Source organism: Opisthocomus hoazin, chromosome 18 (genome assembly GCF_030867145.1).
Source record: "Opisthocomus hoazin isolate bOpiHoa1 chromosome 18, bOpiHoa1.hap1, whole genome shotgun sequence".
Classification (NCBI taxonomy): Eukaryota; Metazoa; Chordata; class Aves; order Opisthocomiformes; family Opisthocomidae; genus Opisthocomus; species Opisthocomus hoazin.
Window position 1 is genome coordinate 19,824,936 of NC_134431.1, and position 21,055 is coordinate 19,845,990.

The 21,055-nt window shown below is 45.1% G+C and overlaps 2 protein-coding genes across 2 annotated transcripts; one reads left to right on the top strand and one right to left on the bottom strand.

Annotated features, from left to right (window-relative positions):
• The first annotated feature begins 24 nt into the window (after positions 1–24).
• On the top strand, positions 25–7,479 carry CCNDBP1 (cyclin D1 binding protein 1). The gene is made up of 11 exons (XM_075438718.1): positions 25–177; positions 249–308; positions 865–944; positions 1,594–1,675; positions 2,249–2,345; positions 3,539–3,612; positions 3,917–3,993; positions 4,483–4,736; positions 5,144–5,204; positions 6,211–6,257; positions 6,642–7,479. The coding sequence occupies exons 1-11, from the start codon at positions 111–113 to the stop codon at positions 6,748–6,750; spliced, it is 1,008 nt and encodes a 335-aa protein (XP_075294833.1). The 5' UTR covers positions 25–110; the 3' UTR covers positions 6,751–7,479.
• Positions 7,480–7,573: 94 nt separating this feature from the next.
• EPB42 (erythrocyte membrane protein band 4.2) lies at positions 7,574–17,729 on the bottom strand. Its single transcript, XM_075438717.1, has 13 exons — positions 17,599–17,729; positions 15,495–15,680; positions 14,603–14,833; positions 13,877–13,995; positions 13,020–13,142; positions 12,446–12,623; positions 11,928–12,066; positions 11,441–11,544; positions 10,860–11,102; positions 9,696–10,013; positions 9,224–9,384; positions 8,656–8,789; positions 7,574–7,724 (listed from the first exon to the last, which is right to left on the bottom strand). The coding sequence occupies exons 1-13, from the start codon at positions 17,606–17,608 to the stop codon at positions 7,574–7,576; spliced, it is 2,097 nt and encodes a 698-aa protein (XP_075294832.1). The 5' UTR covers positions 17,609–17,729.
• Positions 17,730–21,055: the final 3,326 nt, after the last annotated feature.

Below are 21,055 nucleotides of genomic sequence, written 5' to 3' on the forward strand. Positions count from 1 at the left end.
GGGGGCGGGGCAGCGTCATGCCTGCCGGTATCCGGAAGCGGATGTGACGCACGGTCGGGCCGTAGGACCCGGTGACGCAGCGCTGCGCGACGGTGGCAGCTCCCGCATCCATGGAGGCGCGGGAGCCGCTGCGGGACCTGCGCGGCGCGCTGCGTGCGGTGCTGGCACGGGTCCGAGGTAGGGGCCGGGGCCGGGCGAGGACCGGGCCAACTCGACTCTCTGCTGGCTGTCTGTCTCTGCCGTTACAGAGGGCGAACCGGGCGAGAGCCGCGAGCCGTTCGAGCTGCCGCGCTTCTGGGACGCGCTAGGTACGGGGAGGGGCGGGCCGGCAGCGGGCCGCGCGGGGTGGACCGGCGCTGGGCTGCGCTGCTGGGGCTGGGCCGGGCCGCGGGGCGGGCCAGGGCGCGGCTTGCAAGCAGGTTACTCGGGGGGTCTTCGGCCGGGGCTTTTGCGCTTGCCCCCCCTCCTGGGTGCTGGCGTTGGCAAAGCAGCGGCTGGTATCGAACAGTTGTCAGAACTAGATCTTTAAAGCTTTTGCTTTGTATTAAAGCCTCACAGCATGTCCTGGTGAAGGTGTCATGGACCAGGACACGAAATGTGATTGTGGATATAGCTACCAGCTAAGTAAAAAAAAACTAGAATAAAAGCAGACAGAGGACACATGCAACATGCATGGCACGAATACACTATGGAATATTTCTTCTTCCATAGTGGGATTTAGTTTATGTCTTTGTATTGCTTGGAAGGGAGAACAGGTAATCAAGCAGTAGGAAGGAGTAGTATCAGAGATATTGCTCATCTAGCTGCTCTGTCCTTTTTCCCAAGTTACTTTCTATTCTGTTGCTCCTGTTGAATCCTTTCTAGGTCAGACATTCAAAGTAACGTCACAGGAAGCTACAAAGCTGAGTCTGGCATTCTCAGGGCCTCCACTGGCTTCTGCAGAGGTGAGTGAAAGCCCCCACAGATTGTGAAATTGCTGTGTGTGCAACAAGTTTCAGCTAGCACTTGGGTCACCTGACTAAAATAATTTGGTTCACTGCAAACAAGGGATGTCGGTATGGGCTATGCATTGTAGAGTGTATAAATCGGATTCGAGAATTGCCCAGAGAACTAATTTCTGTGAGTTAGTGAGACGTACTGAACAGCAGTATACTTACGTTCTTTTCTTCAAAATCTGCAGCTGGTTGCTGATAGATACAAGATACTAGACAATACAGACCTTAGATCTAACAAACAATGCACAATATTTTTGCTGTTACTTGAGAGAAATTTATCACACCTGCATTTGGAGCAAAAAAAAAAGACGACGTCCAGTTCAGAATAATGATTTAAGCTACTTCATCCCCTCTGATACATGATCACCACACCAGGGTGTGTTTTGTTACCAAATCATGAGGTGGTTTACGATGGATGTGTACAGCTTGCTTACTGTATCTTCTTGTCGTACTGTATTTGTTTCTCAAGCAAGACGGCCATTACTATGCTTTGCTTTTCTCAAAGCAATCTGAGTGTAAGTGATTGCTTGTGAGACTTTCTAAATGTGGGGCAGCCATGCATTACTCGCGGTTAACCCTTTTGCCTGTCCATTTTCAGGATTGCCGGAAGCTGAGTGAAGATGTCCAAAATGCCATTCTTGCAGTTGCCACAGTGTACTACTGGCTCCCTAAGGGCCAAGGTGAGATAGTGACAGCAGGGCAGTCACCACTATATAGGGTGTAGTTCTTTCACCACTATGTAAAGAAACCCAGTATTTCAGAGCCTAATATGAGATCTGACATCTGGAGGAAAGCAAGTTATCATGAGCAGGTAGTCCCAGTATCAGCTATTCTGTAGACTTGCAACATAGAATCGTAGAATGGTTTGGGTTGGAAGGGACCTGAAAGATCATCAAGTTCCAACTCCACTGCCATGATCAGGGACACCTTCCCCTGGTCCACATTGCTCAGAGCCTCATCCGACATGTTTATGAGTGAGCCACTTGTCTGTCTACTCCTGCAGATTTCCACCTGTGAAAGAGTGATAATGTAGGAAGTTGTATAGTTGATTGAGTATTCATACTTATAAAGCATTGAGATCCTTATACAAAGTCCTTTTGGAACTCGGAAACACCTTGATTCCTTCAAAATACCTGCAACTTCATTTATACAGTGTACCCACACACATGGAGCAGTCTGTTGGTATTTGGCAGTTGCTTTGTGTCGGTGCTGACTTTGTGGCAACTTGCTTGCTCTTTCTCAATCTCAACCAGGTACTACTCTTCGGAAGATGGTACGAGATGCTACCACTGAAGTAGTGGAAGGAATGATTCAACTCACAGAAACAATTCTCAGTGCTCCATTGGACAGGTAGTAATGTTCCAGGAAAAAAAGGAAGAAAAAGTTACAAGTTTACTTGTTAGGAAGCAACAAGTGCAGACAGCTTCCTAAGGGAAGAGGGGAGGCAGAAGCAGAGCGTTGTTATGAGGCAGGTAGAGGCAGTGGCCTCATCAGCAAAGGCCCTGTTCCCCAGTATCTGAGTCAGCAGAGCAGTGCTGTTGAAGGTATTGAGGTTCAGTTGAGAGTCCAGACCATCAGACAAGCCCGTAGCAATGAGTTGAAGCTGGAAAGTCAGGCCAGCAAGTAAGGATCAGTGTCAGGTCCAGAGAGAGTAACTAGCATCAGACACCATCCAGTGATTTCCCAGCATGTCCATTACAGTGAGTTGGGTGTGAGGTCAAGGCAGGAAGCTCAAATCAGTGGTCAGGATCCAGGTCAGAGTGAAGGGGATATGAGACTGGGTGCAGACAGAACTGCTACACAGCTATGTTGTAGCACAAATGGGGCCCAGTGAAAGAACCTCGGGGTAGAAGCATCTCCTAGGGAAAGGCAGGGCTGGCCCTGATGTCTAGCTTTCTTCACAATACCTGGTATCAGCAAAGGAGCTGACCTTGTACTTGGTGAATTAAACTCTTCAACTGAGCTGACTAAACTCCCAGGAGGAAACACACAAAAGGCCCTGACAGTACCCTCTTGTCCCAGTGACTGAGTCAGGTATGTTTGTCTATGTGGAGAATAGATTTTCATCCTGTCTGTGGCAAGGAAAGGTGCTGGGAGCAGGATTCCCATGAAGGTGCTGGATAGCATTTGCACTGGCAGTTTTTGCCCTTCAGGTGAACTGTCATATACAATGATTGCGAACTTTATAAAGCTAGTTATTGAACTACTGTGGACCACTTCCTCTTTATAGATTACATGCCGCTGCCTTTAGGTAGAAGTCAGCGATCTCTAATACAGACCTCTGTTTTGCATAGATTCTGAAAGATAACTAATATGCCTAAGCTTCTTAAAAGGCCTTTGTAAGAGGCTCCTGCTTCTGGTTCTAACAGATAATTAAACTTAGCACTTCTTGCTTTACACATACATGTGTAACAAGCTGGTTGGTGATGTTAGTTCAGCAGAGCTTGTGCTAGTATGCATCATCCCTGGTGCAGAAAAGAAAAACCCATTCTAGCAGAGTGGTGTTACTGAGTCTAACTTTGTGGGGCTTTGTTTTGTTTCAGCTTGTCTCAGGAACAGCTTGTATCCACTGGTGGTGTGTGGGAGGCATGTGAGCGAGTGTCCAACCTGCCAAGAGGTGAGTATTGTGTATGCAGGACAACAGAACTAGGAAGTGTTGTCTTGGAGTATCAATAGCCCTTGCAAAGGGCATTCTAGCTAGTACAATGAAGGCTCAGCTATTGTGCAAAACCCAGCTGTTTTTGAAATGTATAGGCTTGGAAGCCAGGCTAGATTCTTTGCATGGTAACAATGTAGCTCTGAGCTCTACAGAAACTTTGATCCATAATATCAAGATCTAGTGACTGCAAACCTAAACGAACTTTGTTGCAAGCTGATTTGAATCAGTGGGTGCCACAGTTCTCATCCTTTTGCATTTGCAGATAACCAGGCAGCTGTTGTGTCAGCTCTGGCTGCATGTCTAGGTGTGGTCAAGGATGCTCTGGAGGAGATGGAACATGTAAGGAAGCCCCTAAGCCTTTGAGGAACCTGCAGTGATGGATTGCAGTGATGGTTGAGTGGTGGAACACAGGGATTATTTTACGTATGGGGTTTGCTTTACACTTGTTCTCATGTGAGCTAGATGATTGTATTATGCCTGGATCTTAATGAGTATTTAAACTCAAACTTGGTTTACTTTAAGTTTTCCATAAAGCCATGTCCTGAATTGCAGGGGAGGGTTGGGCGGGGCGGCGAGGCGGTTTAGGGTGATGTAAGAATGGCACTATTAGCTAGGTTCTTGCTGTTTGCTCTGCTTAATTGGAGTGGGGGATTAGTTTCTCTTAATTCAGTCCTGCTAGGATCAACAGAATCTGACACTGAGATGCTGGTTGGAGACAGATTCCTCTGTAATTATTTGAATGATTTCTAGATTATGTTTACCCTTTCATCCTGGGTATTGCTGGAATTGATGTTAGGCTCTGGGTTTTTAGCGCATGTGTGTTCTCAGGCTCTGGTGGAAGGTCAAGACCCCTACAGTGACATCATGGAAGATGAAGAGCTGGGCTTTCGGGGCAACAGAGATACGTACTGGTCAGAAGCTGACCGGAAACTGCTTAGCTCCTGCATGGGATTAATGAAGGCTTCTAAAGCTTGCTTGAAGAAGGTCTTGGGTGTAGTGAAGGCTTATGGCAAAGCTGATTCCCCAGAGCAGATCGCTCAGCTGGATGATCTTGCAGACATTGCTAATGAGATCAGTCCAAGGTAAGCAGGTCTCTCCCCATGCTGCTTTTCGCTCCATAGCAGTCCCTGTCTTTCTTGAGGTCTAGAGAATGGACTAGGAAAACCTTTATGATATTGGATCCGTGAGCAGGCGGTGGAAGCAGGTGTGACGGGAAGACATGGGTGAGGCTATTGAGAGTTGTGCAGGTTAGGAGAGGAACATATCTTGCAGCTTGGGGTGGAGCTGTGGCCATGTCTTACTCTTAAGGTGAGAGTGGCACACAGATGTCTGAGAAGGCAGTGAGAAGCATCCCATGGGTATGACTGACATTGTCTCCTTGTCATGCACTGCCATGACTTACATTCAGGGTCCGTATAGGCTTTGACCAGGATCCATGAGTTGTGCTATCAGTAACTTTCTTCCATTGCTCCCCTCTCTTCTGTTCTAGTGTTGATGAGCTGGCACTGAGCATGTATCCACCTATGAATGAGTTGGCTGTGCGACTCAATGTAAGTATCTGCAGCCTACCTGTGGGTCTACTCACTTGGCTGTAGAGAACAGGAAGAAATCGAATTGGAGGGATTATGTGACTGTCAGGGAGAGGTAGGTGTTAGTGACTGTCTCAGTAACAGGTTCTTAGGGTTGAAGAGTCCTCTTTGGTTCTCGCACACTTAGCTTCCTTCAGGTGGAAATGCATTCGTCATCTTTACTTCTTTAGGGAAGAGCATGGCCACTTTAGCTTTGGCTCTGAAGTATAGTCCATAGAGACGTCCAATGACAGTACCTCAGGAAAGTGAAATCTAAGGCTGCCGATGTACATGTCTGCTTTCTTGCTTGGATAATGTAGACTTGATCAAATAAAGTTATCTAAATAAAAAATACAAATTAAGAATTCTCACAGTGAGTGTTGTTAAGCACTGAAACAAGCTGCTCAGAGAAGCAGTGGAGTCTCCATCTTTGGCAATTCTCAAAACTTGTCTGGGCAAGGCTCTGAGCAACCTGACTGAACTCAAAGCAAAGGCCTTTCTTTGAGCAGGAGGTTGTACTAGATGAGTTCCAGGGGTGCCTTCCATCATAAATTAAGTACGTATCTCCTCATATCTGAGATTTTTTATTCTTAATTCTGGTTTCTTGCGTTTGGCTAGTGGCTTGATTTTTTGGTGATAAAAAAAATAAAAAAAGTACTGTTTAATATCAGATTGGATTACACTTGTCACTTCATGCCTTAATGTCAGTTACCAATTTCTAGTAGCCTTATCTTTCTAAAGAAAAAAGCATTTCAATGTATGCTTAAAAAAGCAGCCTGTCTTTATTTTCACCTGTCTCAGCCAGCAGTAGGTTGGGAGATGCTTCTAGCATGGCAGTGATTGATAGCTTCAGCATCAGGATCTGTGGCAGTTTTACTCATTCTTGGCTGTGTTGGGTATTCCTGCACCCCCCCTTTCTTTTCCAGTACTGCTGAGCCCCCTTCTTTCCATGTTTGGCTCACTTTATTTCCCTTTTATTTCTTTGTAGGCTGCTAAGTTGACCTCAGTATTAAAGAAAGTCTTAGAGATTACAAAGTGAGTATGAATTACAGTTTTACAAGTGCATGTTCCCTGCTGTGAAGGTTGATATCTTTGCCTCCTGACAAAGATAACTCATTTCTAGACAGTAAATGGTGGCATTTTGGAATAATTATGGTGTTATCCAGTCACAAAGGGATGGGAGTAAGAAAAGGATGGTAGGGATGAAGGTGGTTCCCATTGAAGACACGCACATACCTGTTGAGATTTGGAACTAGAGACATGGATGCAAGTTCTTACTGCTCAAAGTACTGTAGGGCTATAGCAGTCCTGTTTTAACGCTGTGGTAATTCAGCACTTGACAATACCCATGTGTTGTCTGGATGCATAGGTAGAAGACACCCAGGAGGCTTTCCTAATGAATTTCCTCCACTTTTGCAGGACAAGCCATGTATGTCCACCACCAGAGGAAGGCTGGGTGCAGTTTCTAACTGGTGCAGTAGATCACAACATGAACAAAATCAAGAACTTCACACAGGGTCAACTTTAGCTCTTCCATGTTTACATGCGTTGCTGCCACTGGCTCTGGCATATGCTTTTCCAGTGAATCTTGCTCTTCTCCAGCTACTGGGAGAATGATGAGAACATTGTTTCTAGGAGAGAACTTTACTGCCACTTCGTAAAAATTCCAGGAAGTTGCTTTTTGCCATTGCAGAAGGTGTCATTTTGCTTGGGATTCCTGGGATGGTGCGGCGCTGCATCTTAACGCTGTGAATGTGCCCCATTCTTCAGACATTACAACTACTGTGGGGTTCAAAGAACAATAAAGTATTGCTAGATTTACATGAGTGGATTTATCTGTTTTCAGGTGGCAGAGGATATATACAGAAGGAAAGGGTCTTGCTTCTTTTGCAGGCAGCCTGATGAATCATTAAAAAATTTGCAGCACTGTTGCTATTTTCTGTCTAACCTTAGAGAAGAGTGAATTATCTTTCTCCTTTCTATTTCATCAGAAAGGAGTAGAAAATACTGTTTACTACTTTACCAATGTCAAGGATCTGTAGGGGGATAAGAGTGTAGAGAAATGCTAAATGTATCGTCACTTTAGAGTTCTAGGATATTGTTTTTTGCTGTGGGTAGGGAAAAATGACTAAGCAGGCCAACTTAACCTTGTCACAGGTTCAACTTATAAAACTGGAGAGTGGTTGTAGTGGCAGATGGGAGAGAGCTGAGTTTGTACAAATAATCAAAGTCAGACATGGTTTTAAATATAACTTTAATTAAACTCTTAACATTTATGCTTGCATAATATCAGGGCACGGATCATAACCACTTTTGTAAGCAGGACAGTAGGACCTGTTCTAAGTTGAGCATCAGGCAGCTGCAATATCAATAGTTTTGTAGCTCTTCAGGTTCTGGAGTTGAAGGCAGTTAAGATGTGCAGTGAGTCTTCTGGGCCCTGCTTGTGTGGGGGTGAATGGGATTTGCAGCTGTTGAATGCTTTTAGGTTGCACAGAGCCCAACCTGAAAGGCAAGAAGGGGTTATACAGGAAGCGCACCTCTTTGTATTTCTAGTTCCTACGGCCCAGGAGATGCATTTGCTAGACAGGAGGGTGGTGCCAAAAAAAAAAGGACACTAAAAAAAAATAAAGTAGAAGGCGGCTAGCAGTTATCTAAACTTCCGTAATGGAATTGTGATCTGACAGTAATTTGGGAGGGAGATATGACAGGAGGGTTGAACTCCCCATGAAGGCATCTAAGGTTACTTTGTCCTAGTGCAGCTTCTTGAGAAAAATGTGGGCTTTTTTTCATGTGAAGGAGAACATGCCTTTTTGTATGCATCTTGACTAAGCCCGGTTTGCGTGGTTCTTCAGTAGAGAAGGGGAAGTCATGGTTAAAATTGTACCCAGGGACTGTCTTTATTGCCGACAGTGGGTAATGGATGGAAAGATATGTCACAAACAATATAGTTTTTTACTCCACTTATGGATGTTCAGGTGGCTAGCTAAAAAGCAATTGTTTTTGCAACATCAAATAGTTTCTAAATTTCGTAGCTCATTTCAGTGACCTACAACTGTTGTCTTAGCTAATGTGTATTTCTGCCTAAGTCTTGTGGTACTTCTCTTGTTAACCTTTTGTTCGCAGGGGGCTTTCCTTCTGCTGTCTAGGCATTTGGGGTTGAAGCTTTCACAAATGTCATACTGGCTTCAACTAATGTATTACATATCTGTTGAAAGTTCTGTTATATGTCTTTTCTCCTTTTCAGTGTGAAAGTCTTCTGTCTTACCTGTAAATAAAGGACAGGATTCCTGGAGCTTTCATGCTGTAGCAGTCTCTTCCTGCCACATGTTGCCTGCTTATTTTTGGGGAGAGCCTTTCTGTGCAAGGGTTTCTCTAGCTTGTATTGTATCTGTTTTTCCATTTACCGTTCTTATATCAATCAGTTCGCACTTACCTGTACTTCCTTTGTCTGTAAATGAGCCCTCGCCCTGCAACCACTATCACACACTTCTCCAAGGGTTCGGTGAGAGGGTTCAGGAGGCTGATCTTTGCTTCGCTTGGCTGATATTGTACCATGTTTTCTGGAAACTGTTGAAAGAAGTAAATGAGCTGAAACTGAGAGAAGGAAAGAGATTCTTCTATGATTAAAAGGGAGATAAATGATTTTTTGGTGCCAGAGGTCTCAGCCTGAGCTGCCAGTTGCCAGAAGAGGCAAAGTCCAGCTTACTTTCTTCTCAGCTACAGTCTTCTGCTGTAGTTTGTCCTACAGCCTCTGATTTCCAGACTGGTGAGTCAGTTAGGAGTCATCAGGATTTCCTTATGCTCATACATAGACAAGGTAGAAGTGGGAGTACTGTATATGACAATCTGGCACAACTCACTTTTTGCAAACTGATGTCTCAGTGCTTTGAAAGAAGACAACATGAGGAGAGCCACTCAACCCAGCAGAAGTTTTTTGCTGCTTATGGCTATGAAAGCTATTTTCTCACTACTGCAGCAACAGAATGATAGACCAATCTAACCTCAATAGTGAGAGGGGGATCGCAAATGGTGATCTCTTCCTGTGCAAAGTATATGTAGAAGGAGTCCTTGTCTCTCAGAATGGCAGTCAGTCTAAGCAGGTGGTTCTCTCCCAACTCTTTTCTGTACCGTGAGTAAGGCACAAAGACCTGCAGGTTGTTAGCTGGAATACAGAGTGGTGAAATAAAGATGACAATGCAGATGATAAATACAGTCTGGTCTTAGCCTGCGTGGCACCTAAGAGTGTTTAGTGCCCAACATTGTACTAAAAGCTGCACCATTTGAAAGCTTAAGTGATCCCAACTGGATGTGCAGATTCAAAATCTCTAAGGTGATGTTGCCAAATTGTTTTATTTCAGTCACCTGCAATCAGCTGTTCATCCAGCCTTTTGTAAGCTGATGGCTGAGTGCATTTTTCCTGAAGTGAGAGGTCTAGACATATTTTTCTAGGCATGCACCCAGAAGAGTCCTTACCTTCATTGCTTTTGAGGATAAAATGAAACTCTTCCTTCCAAAGTTGAGTAGTGGGCACACCATTATAACGCAGAGACTGGGCCCCAATTACCAGGTGAGTAGCCTTTTCTCCACCACTGTGGTTAAACACTTCAATGCAAAGCGGAACATCTTGTCCCAGTAGCAGAGAACTCTCGGACTGGAGGTGGATGAAAAGGTTGACTGGCTCTTCAAGAGCGGTAGGAATGGAGCTAAACTGTGTTTCGCTGCTGCTGCTTGTCTCAAGTTTCTTTATCTTTCTATAGGCTTTGTCAAGTGCTTCTTTTTCCTGAAGAGAACCTGTCACAAAGAAGGGAGTACATATTTTAGTATTTCCGTTTTACTGGTGTGAAGCAGTAAATGCAGAAGGATGGCATTGAGTTATTCTGGCAGTACTGTAGATAACTTTCTAAGAGCATAGAGAGATATCCTGTTGTGCTTCAGGTTGGAGCAGTTTGAGAATTTCACCTGACAGGACATTCATTGGATGCACCTGAAAGATACACACAGCATTGGAAGAAGATCTTGGAAATCTTGGAAAGATTTGTTATAAAGCACCTTGATGCTAACATCTGTCAAAGAGGTAGCTGCGTGTTTAACAGCTGTAGCTAGGGCACAATACTATGTTCTCTCGTGATAGGCTGCAGCCAAGGAAACAACATGCCATAGGCCAAGATGAGATTGTAGAGTTGGGTCAGGGAAACAGTGCTCAGTAATAGATTATGAAGGGGGAGCTACTTTTTGAGAGGGAGGTTTAGACAATATCTGGGAGCACAACAGTCCTTTTCAGAAAACTGGTTCTGAAATATATCTATGTATATTAGAGAAGTAATGGGAGGTGAATGTACAGAGTGTACAGCTAACAAATCAGGAAAGAAGGTTTTCCAGACCCGAAAGTGTCTGGTGAAGAAAGGCCTGGCCTTCTAGAGGGCTGGTTAATGTAATTAAGCAGGATGAAGTTAAGCAGGATGACTAGTGCTTTAATTCTGTAGACAACAAGAGTAAAGTGTTTTTGTGCCACTCGGGAAGGGTAAGTAGTGAGAAGTGGATGACCCTAATGCTCTGATATGGCTCTGCTCTCTAGTCCTTTACTCTTCACTTGTAACGCTGGCCGGGAACGTGCTCAGCCACTTGCCTACCTCGTACCTTCGGGATACTTGTAGTTGTGTGTGACATCTTCACAGCGTTCACTGCCCACACTCTTGGTGCTTATGTTATTGCCGGTGTACTTTGTGCCACCGAGAGCTGGCTTGAGGGTGTCATCTGCTCTTTGTATCCAGACCTGGCACTTGGCATTGATGGCAGCAAAGAAGTAGCAGACATCATAATCAACTTCTGTGTCCCCTTCCTTGATGGCTTGAACAGGGGCTGGCCCACAGAAAGATGGACCTGAGGAGACAATGTGGCCTAGTTAAGATTCAGATGCTTTGCCAGCTAGACCCATGCCTAGTTTAGACCTATACTGGGACTGGTGAAGTATCTAGTTTAGGAGGACATTAGGGAGCAGTGCTGTGATAGAGCTCTTGGAGTTACACAAGCTGCACAAACCAAACAGATGAATGGTGGTTTACGGCTTGAAGTCAACAAGGTGAGTCCCTGTCCTTTTGCATCGTTCCACTGGAAGTTGGGGAAGGGAGGAATATTGAACTGCTGTATTTAATCCCCCCTCTACTCCACCCCTCTTCACCCCCCCACTCCACCCTCGCAGTCCATCTGTGATATCTTACCTTTACTTTTTTCTTGGCAGGTGGCATCCAGTGCCTGCCACCCGCTATACTCTGGCAGCAAGTCTGCTCGAGCCATCCAGCATTCATTCCAAACGTGGAAGGTCCTGCAAGAGACACAATCATGTGCTGATACCAAGGGACTGAACCCTGAGGTACGGTAAAGTTTTAGTCAAACCACAGCCCATTAGTGCTCCTTTGAAAGAGCTCAGTGCACGATGAGGAGAGGAAAGACCATGGCTTTGACACAAGTGGGTTTCTCCATCAGGAATGGGCTATCATTCTTCCTTTGTGGGCCCTAGTAGTAGGGCACTCTTCAGTTTAGGTTGCAGCAGTTTCTCAAGAATGGGTCATGTAGAGAGGATCTCAGCTGAGCTGTCTCCTGTCCACATCCCTGCAGCTGTTCACCTCTTTCTTTTCCCCTCTCTATCATTTCCTAGATCCAGGTATTGTCTCAATTTCTTGCTTGGGCCCTGCCATGTTTTCTTACCAGACACGGGCACTCTTGTCTTGTGTAAGCAGTGTCCCATCTTCATCGTAATACTCATCCACACTCAGGCTGCTGTTAGTGTTGTGAGCCCACGTAAAGCCTGTGACCACCCTGGTAGGAATTCCCAGGCACCTCAGAACTGTGCAGAAGAAAGAGCTGTGAATTAGTTGTGCATCCTGCCCCAAGGGTACCTCTGCTCACAGGTGTAGAGCCTATCTAGGTGGCAGACCTATTACAAATGGCACCAGGCCTGCTGTTTGGACTTTGCAAGAGGCATTGCCCCCTGAGAAAATAAGCTGTCATAGGTGCGTTCAGTGAATGTGTACTGATACTCTCTTATCTCAAAGCTAGTGATGCTGAATGTTGATGAGGAAACTCTGAGAATCTGCCTCTCACCGAAAGATTAAAGGTTATATTATTTGGATCTGTGTTAATCCAGGAATTTAGGCGTATGCTAGAGATTCTGCAGACCAGATAAGGCTTTGCTCAACACAAAAGTCTTTGAACCACCACTGTACCTGAACACATGACTGCGGCAAACACCCAGCACTGCCCGTAGCGGACAGGCTTGTATTGTGATGCAACCCACTGCTGGAGGATGGGGCTGCTTCCCAGCCACTTGGAAGGGGGTGTCCCATTATAGTATTGCCCAGTCCCACATTCTGTCAGGATTCCTCTAAACTCATCGCAGTTCAGCTGCAGGGAAGGAGAAGAGAAAGATGGATTAAGCAGTTGTCTCTCTTTGGTAGGTACACCTCATCCTGTTTGGTGAAGCGAGTCACAAGACAGATGAAACCAAAAGGGGTTTTTGTGCAAAGCATGAAGGTCATGGCTGAGCAGAACACATGCAACAGTCTCCCCTGAGATTAGTCAGTGAGTGTACTGTCGCTGCTAAGAAACTCTTGGCAGCACTACTTGTCTGCTGCGGGAATATCAGAAAGGGCTGGAAATGGGCAGGAGGTGTTGTGTGGAACAGCCCTGGCTTCTTCTTTGATCAGTGGGTTGCCATAAACTGGGATTGAGAAGATGCTAGCCTTCACTCTGCATTCGGGTCTTCTCTGCTAGGGTCAGGGCTGCTGTCTGCTCTCTTACCATGGCAGCAACTGTGCGGCAGATATAAACAGGGTTCTTGCGCTGAGTGTGACCTTTGTCTCGTTGGTGGTGTTCACCTACATCCAGCAGTGTGAAGCAGATGTCAACAATATCCTCTTCAAACTGAAACAAGAACACATCAATTCAGGAAATTTGGCCTGAATGTTTGTTCTCTGGAGTTCCTGCAAGGGTCTGTAACTGTGCGGATTGTTTCTGCCTTTCTGCTGATAGTCTTACAGAAGTGGGCTGTGGAGGAGAGCTACAGGTAGAGATTTGGAGAGGGAGCACAACATACTAAAGGCAGGACCTACAGCTTAATTGAAGCAAGGTGGGAAATCCATTAGCATGGTACTGCATCCCCTGATTGAGGGAAACTGGTGCTTTTCTGGAGCACTCTCTAGGTTGGCACAGAGGTACTTCTGTGATCTGGTGACATTAAAGTGGAATAAAATCCTATTCTAATCACTGGCTGTGTCAGAGGGCCTTGGGCAAATTGGAAGATCTGCTTGTTCTCACTTTACTTCTAAAATAGAGACAGTATTACTAAGCTCTGTTAAATGCTTTTATATCTGTTAATGAAAGGAAGGCACACAAAGCCCAGCTATAGGTCAATGCATTTCTTCATAGAGGACAGCCTGAGAAGGTAGCTAAAATTACATATACTGGGTTATGGGACTTCATATGCAGGTCTGTGTTCTGCTGCGCAGTCTTAGACAAAGACAGTGAGTGCAGAGAGCAAGTTCTTTCATCAAAGCCACAGTATAGAACTGGATAGCATCCTGTACACACAGGAGATATGCACCCTTCCTCTGCTGGTGGCTGTAAGAGAGCACAGACATATTGGATCTCTTGCTTACCTGACTGAAGTCCCAGGGTTGTGCTAGGACTGCATTTTCTGTTCCCCAGTAGATGACACCCTCTTGGTTTAAAACATACTCCTGACGCTGTGCCTCATTAGCCAAGAACACCTCATCATCTAGATTAGAGGAAAAAAACATTAGGAAGAAAGCATTCCTGGTCTCGGATGCACTTGCATCTCTCTTAAATCAGCAGACTCCACTGCACTCCAGGAACTTCAGCAGTCCCTGGCATTCTGCCATGGAAAAATGCCACAGATTCTGAATCGGACAGGAAAGAAGAATTCAACTGTCATCTCTGTTTCCTTGTTCAAAAAGTTCCTCAGACCTAGGCTATTGCACTAGGTAGCTCTTTTAGTCTCCTGGCTGTTGACTTCTCTATTCCTAAGAAAGATACAGCAGCCTTGATCAGACCAATTATAATCTCGACTCATCTTAAAATATTTATTACAGGAAGTACTTTATCAAACATTTTTCCCTTAGCAGGAGGACAGGGCTCTGGCAGTGGAGTACTCCAGGAACAGGGCAGAAGTGCTGAGGCAGGCAGCTTTCAGCTTTTATTAGCCCCTACCTCCTTCCTGAGGTGCTGTGAGAAGCAGGGCAGGAGTGATGGGGAGCACTAGGTGAGTCAGCCTCAACCTCTATGGAGGCAGAGTGCCACAGCTCAAAAAGCTGTTTTTGTGAAGTGACTGATCCCAGCCTGTCTTTCTGTTTCTGACCACATACCTTGGCACCAGGGATTAAAGAGAAGGGTGAAGTTGCCCAGGAGACGGTAATACTTGGAGGCGTGTAAAAGCAGAGCGTACTGGCCAATGGGGGCATTGGCAGGCGTGTTCACAGAGATGGTCCAGAAGCATGGGTCCTGTTCTTGTAGTGCTGCACTCCACTGCTGCTGATCTCCCAGGCTGGAGATAGGAAATTCAGTCTGGGTTCCATCTGCTTTGGAAGGGTGTGATCCTGCAGCCAAAGAGATCTGGTTCCAGACATGCATCCTCACGCCATGCAGATTGCAGGGACCTTGTCTATATCTGGAGCCATAGCGCTCCTTGCTTATGAGAGTCTTAACCCTTTAGCAGCTTAATGCCTAGTGAATCTTCCTAAGGTCAGTAGTGCACTCAGGCCTCCATGTTTGAAAGTGGGATGTGTTTTTCATAGATTTGTAGAAACCAGGAACAGCCAGAATGGTGCAGACCTGCTGCACCTGGGATTCAGTGTCTTGTAACAAAAGTGACAGCCAAATGCTCAGATTATGGTAAAACAAGCTGGGTTTAATGCTGCTGTCCTTCTCAGGAGTCTCACTAGAAAACACTCTGTAACAAGATAGCTGTAACAGGGTAGCTAAGTTTGAACATTCCTAAACCAAAAGCCAGGGGAAAGGAGAGATCCCTGGGTACTTTCAAATCACAGAGCAGTGAACTTGCGTTGGTTATGGTGCTGCATCTAGTTTTGACTCTGCAGTCCTAGCAGCAGGAGACTCTGCCTTAGATAAACAGTTCACTGGGCTAACTTCTAATTGTGGGCACCTCTGTCCAGCTCTGGAGATTTTTTTTTTTCCACCAGCTCTGTTCTTCAGGTGGGTGGAGGACCCAAGCTCTGATAGGTATGGTGATGATGTTACCTGTCTCTGCTATGAGGAAGGTCCTCTTCAGCTGCTGCAGGTAGTTGTGTATTGGAGCTGAGAAGCTCACAGTGATAGTGAATGGCTGCCCCCGCCTCACCATGAGCCTTTCAGTGCTGATTTCTTCTGTGTGGTGGTTATTGTTGTTCATTGTGATCTTGAAATCACATTTTTTGATGCTCAGACCTGTAGTGTGAGAAAATACAGAATGAGTTTGGGGCTGTGACCTGCCTGCAGTCTGGCCCTGGGCCACATGCTGAGACACACAAACAGCTGAGCATGTGTTTCTTCACTCAGTGCCCCCCTGCATTTGAGACTTTCTGCCCAGTAACTGAGGGCCTTCACTCTGAGCTCAGTTGTTGTTGTGTCAAACGGCTAATGAGTTGCCTTTGTTTATGCCCTAGCATCATTAAATGAACCAAGTGATTATGCAAAAGTTCATTCCTGCCCAGGAAAGGACATGGAACAGACCTGAGCATTCAAATGTTACAGATGTTCTGCTTAGCACTGAGCATGCTCTGTGACCACATTTGGAGTCTTACTCTGTGTACTCAAGGGCACTGATGGCACTCAGGGCATCATCTCTCCACATGGATCTATGGTTGAAATTGTGCATGAGACAAGCTATTACACCCTACTTGCAATGTGTGTGCAAGCTCTTCCAGCAGTTATTGCACTATGTATGACTGATGTGCACCAAATATCAGCAACTGGTGCACACTTCACTGCTGGTTTGAATGTAACGTGGCTATATAGTCCTGGAATTATGCTGGATCACAGCAAATCAAACACCAGTTGTTCCTTCTTTGGACCATATTAGTTGGCAATCTTAGACCCAGAGCTGCAGGATACAGAAGAGCTCCTCCTCCTTCTATCTCCTACACATGCATCATACACATCATACATGCTTCTGTCCAGCATCAGAAGAGAGAAAAAAATTGCCACAATTTCAAGCACCCAATTTGGTGCTCAGTGGCTGTAGTGTGATCATATACTTGCACTGTTCTTCTGGTTTTGGTGATGCTCTTTCCAGACTTCTTGCTGAGAAGCAGATAACACCCTTGTTTTTCTCAGCCTTGGGATCATCCTGACCTTACTTGTCTCTTCAACTCCCAACTCATCACTAAGATCGTTGAACCTATGGGTTGTAACTGCTGCCCCTTATGATGCATCCTGTCACTTACCTCTCCTTGCTGCCCAATGCTCTTCCCTTTGTTCTAGCTAAAAAAAAATAAAAAAACTGCAGAGCATTCCCCCGCTATTGAAAGCCATTGCTCCTGTGCTAAAGCCACAACTACTACTCTTTGCAGTTTTCATTGATCTGCTCTCTCCTTATGTCTAACTTGCCTTGTCCTCTGCATTGATACATTCTCCAATTGCTGTTGGCCCTTCTGTGTTTGCTGTGGGAGTCCCGCTGGATTGTGTGCTTTGTTTCTTTTTTCCCATATGAGTTTTGTCCTGCGTTGTTTTCAGTGAATGATTCTGGTCTGGCTTTCAAATCCCTTTAAAGCTGTCTCAGTTCATAGTCGTGCGCCAGTTTAAGGTTCACAGAGCCAGCTCTGCCCTTGTATATTTTCTTCTCTGTGATGAAGATGTCTGTTCTGGCCATCTTGTAGACTGGTGAGTCATATGCAGTTTGGCTCCCTCTCCTTCATATGACTTTTCATGGATCTTTTTGTCACTTTCTTCAAGGTTGCTTGAAACCTGGACCCTCTCCTTGCTCAAGTGGCTAAAACAGTCATCTCTCTGCTTCAGTTTTGTAGTTTGGCTTGCCTCCCTGCACTGCCTACAACCCAGCCCCTATGTTAAGGATAACTCTCTTGCCTTTGCTTCCAAACTCTCACGTCTGCCTTAGCTGCCTCTTACTGCTCCTCTCAAACTCCTCTTAGGCATTGATACCAACTTTTGTTTGCTGTCCCTTTGTGTGCAGTCCTCTGTGCAAATTGAACTCTCTTAGCCTTTAGAGCACTTTGTTGGCTACTGCCCTGTAAGAAGCTCACTTCTTCTACAAGCCTCATGAACACTGTCTTGGAGTAGACACAGCTGTTTTTCCTGACAGACAACTAGCAAATGCTTGGGACTAGCCCAAGTGATTTTTGCTTACCTTGGCCCATGTCTAGTTCCCTGTACGGTGAAAGTCTTCAGCTCCAGCTTTCTCTGGTAGGCACTGTCTCCTTCCTTCAGCTTTCTTTGAAAATTATCCACTTGCAAAGTTGTTTGCTCACTTTCTTTATACAGGGTGGGACGTGATGTAGCTGCCTCTGCTTCAGCTTATCTTGCTGGCCTGCTGTGCAGAAGCTGAGGACTCCTTTATCTCTCGGACACACTAAGGAGACCCACAGAAGGAGGTGATTTTTCCTACTGCAGCAGGATGTGAAGCTTTTAAAGACAGCCAGTGACAATTTCTTCAAAGAGCTGTGCATTGGGGACCTCAGAGTGTGAAATGCAAATTTTAACTTGGCTCTAAACAATACACAGAATGCACTTTAAGTATAAGTGTTGGAGAGCGGCTCTCCAACATTGAACCTAAGCTGCTTAGATCCTAAACCCTTCAAGGAGTGAAAAAAAGGTCAATACATCCATTGCCCTTGTGCCTAATTAAAAAAAATGAAACCACTTCAAAATGAGGAAACTTGTTAAGAGCAGCTACTAATAAAAAATAGAGTTTCTGTAGCATAATGCAGACTATTTGAAAATACCACACTGAAGACTTGGACTAAATATGTTCTTAAAGTCGTAATATAAAAGGAAGGGCACTGCATTGATAAAGAATTTATCAAAAGACAGGAGAAAAGACAGCAGAAATAAACAGTTCACTGTGGAGTGAGTCACCAGTGGTTTTGCAGAAATCTAGGCTCTTCCACAAATTCATATATACTTTGAGAAGCTGATAAAAAGACATGAGGTGGCAAAGCTTACTCAGTTATTCTGAGAAGTAAATATGAAGGAGGAAGCTTTGGAAAAGTTCTAGAGGAATCTGAAGATGTTGAATGACTAGCCCGTAAAACAGCAACTAGAGATCAGTGTAGGCACAGATACAATAGCAAAAAGGTACCCGTATCTTACATAAGCAGTGATGCATTCAGAGTTAGTTGTAAGCATTCCAGAATGAGATTTGGATTTATACTAGGCAGCTGCTGCACAATATGGTCCAGTGAGCTTGGTGTTTTTCTTAGTATTTGCTTATTAAACTTGACAATTTCTTGCTTATATGTGTCATTTACGCTAAATACAAATGCTCTTAGCTTCAGTCATTTGCAGCATAGCCTGAATTGTATATATTCACTTTCACAGAATTGCAGAACAGTTGAGGTTGGAAGGGACCTCTGGGGGTTGTGTTGTCCAACCCCCTGCTCAAGCTGGGCCCCCCAGAGCTGGTGGCTCAGAAGCATGGCCAGGCAGCTTTTGAGTACCTCCGGGGATGGAGACTCCACAACCTCTCTGGGCATCCTGTGCCAGTGCTCAGTCACTCTCACAGTGAAAAAGTGTTTCCTGGTGTTCACAGGGAACCTGCTTGTGTTTCAGTTTGTTCTCGTTGCCTCTGGTCCTGTCACTGGGCACCACTGAAAAGAGCCTGGCTTTGTCCTCTTTTCACCCTCCCTGCAGGTGTTTATTCTACATTGACAAGTTCTCTCCCCCCCCCCCAGCCTTCTCCAGGCGGAACAGTCCCAGCTCTGTTAGCCTTGCCTCATATGTGAGGTGCTTCAGTCCCATCATAAGCTTCGTGGCCCTTTGCTGGACTCTCTCCAGTATGTCCGTGTCTCTCTTGTACTTGGGAGCCCAGCACTGGGCATAGTACTGCACGTGTGGCCTCACTAGTGCTGAATAAAGGGGAAGGATCACCTCTCTCGACCTGCTGGCAAGAGTTTACCTAATGCACCCCAGGGGTCATTACCCTTCTTTGTGTCAAGGGCGCATTGCTGCCTTGTCTAAGCTTTGACTGCTTTGAATTTTATTAGGAAGCATGGAGCTCACCAGATTTGCAGAAACTGGGAAACACTAAATATGAGCACACTGGGGAGATCTTCCAGAAAATTCTGTGAGTTTATTCACAGAATCACAGAATGGTAGGGTTTAGAAGGGACTTCTGTGGATCATGTATTCCAACCCCCCTGCCAAAGCAGGGTCACCCAGAGCAGGTTGCACAGGACCTTGTCCAGGAGAGGTCTGAATATTTCCAGAGAAGGAGAATCCACAACCTCTCTGGGCAACCTTTTCCAGTGCTCTGTCACCCTCAGAGTGGAGAAGTTCTTCTTCATGTTCAGCTGGAACTTCCTATGGTTGAGTTTGTGCCCATTGCCCCTTGTCATGTCGCTGGGCACCACTAGAAAGTAGGTCTGGCCCCAATTGTCATCACTATTATTGTCAACATACATTTTTCAGTGTCGATTATGTGTGATTTTAGTATGTGTCTTGAACTTGTTTTTGAGATAAAGAGCTAAATGCAGTCTGTAATGACTGATTTGTGCTCTGTAAGTGTATGCAAATTGTAAGCCAATTGATTGGCTTACAATTTGGTGCTCAAACCTGTGACTTCCTTTCCATGACTGGTATTTTTAAATGCACCTTTGCAGTGAGGGTGTTTATGAACATCTAAATCAGAGGGTGGTTTAGATACAAGCAGGTGTTTATCCATCACTGCTGCCTTCTAACAACTGTGTATATGCATAGTACCATCTCTTGGTCAAATTTGCAACTGCAGGTAGTATTTGCTACGTAGGATGCACTTTGTAAACTGTGAACAGGGAACTCCTTATCGTCCCTTTGTATCTTTCATTATACCGAAATGGGCTAAAAAGGCCCATTGAAATGGTTGACACACAAAAGAGACTTCTATATGCAGTGCTCAAGTGCTTGTACTGGCATTACATCTGGTGAGAATCTGCGATCCTAAATTAGATACCTGAGTTTTTCCATCCAAAATTTGAGAAAGACAGGGGAATTGGCCACTACAGAGGTCAAAACATTCAGCAGAAGTGCTGAGATTTCCTATTTGTGAATCACCTTTCTTTCTGTCTGGAATATGGGTTTCTTATATGTTCGTTTTCTTTCAGTCATCAGTTGTTTCATCTGTTTTAGTTTAAATGCCATCCATGTCTGATCCAGCACTTATGTTTGGTAAAGGCACACCCAAAACACTGTCGGCATTACTGATGGTAATGAAATGGTGCAGCCATTTCTGTATATTGCAATTGCAACTGCACTGTCAAAAAGTTGAGTTTGGATTGGTTCAGCTATTTTCCTGTACTCAGCCAGCAATTTGCATGTCTCTGTGCAGGCACTCTGAACTTTTAGACATGTTGATAGGTATTTGTAATATGTACATACAAGTATGTGTGTTCCTTATATTTTGGTAGTTAAAACACAAACACTTTGGAGTTGTATTTCTTCCGCGCACTCAGCATAACTGTATTTGGAGTTGTGCGCAAAGGTTCTCCTCTCTTCCTGGTTGCCTAGCTTCAGTACAACACTGTCTGTTGATAGTGGTATGTTCTGTGTCAGGAAGTGGGCAAATGGACAATCCTTCAGATACAATGACAGGTAGGTCTACCATATGGGTC

Coding starts and splice junctions, on each gene's coding strand:
- CCNDBP1 (XM_075438718.1), top strand. CDS start 111: ATGGAGGCGCGGGAGCCGCTGCGGGACCTGCGCGGCGCGCTGCGTGCG. Junction 178..248: donor GGTGCTGGCACGGGTCCGAG/GTAGGGGCCGGG, acceptor CTGCCGTTACAG/AGGGCGAACCGGGCGAGAGC. Junction 5,205..6,210: donor AGTTGGCTGTGCGACTCAAT/GTAAGTATCTGC, acceptor ATTTCTTTGTAG/GCTGCTAAGTTGACCTCAGT.
- EPB42 (XM_075438717.1), bottom strand. Junction 14,834..15,494: donor CTTCCTCATAGCAGAGACAG/GTAACATCATCA, acceptor CTTTGGCTGCAG/GATCACACCCTTCCAAAGCA. Junction 13,143..13,876: donor AACCCTGGGACTTCAGTCAG/GTAAGCAAGAGA, acceptor TTCTTGTTTCAG/TTTGAAGAGGATATTGTTGA.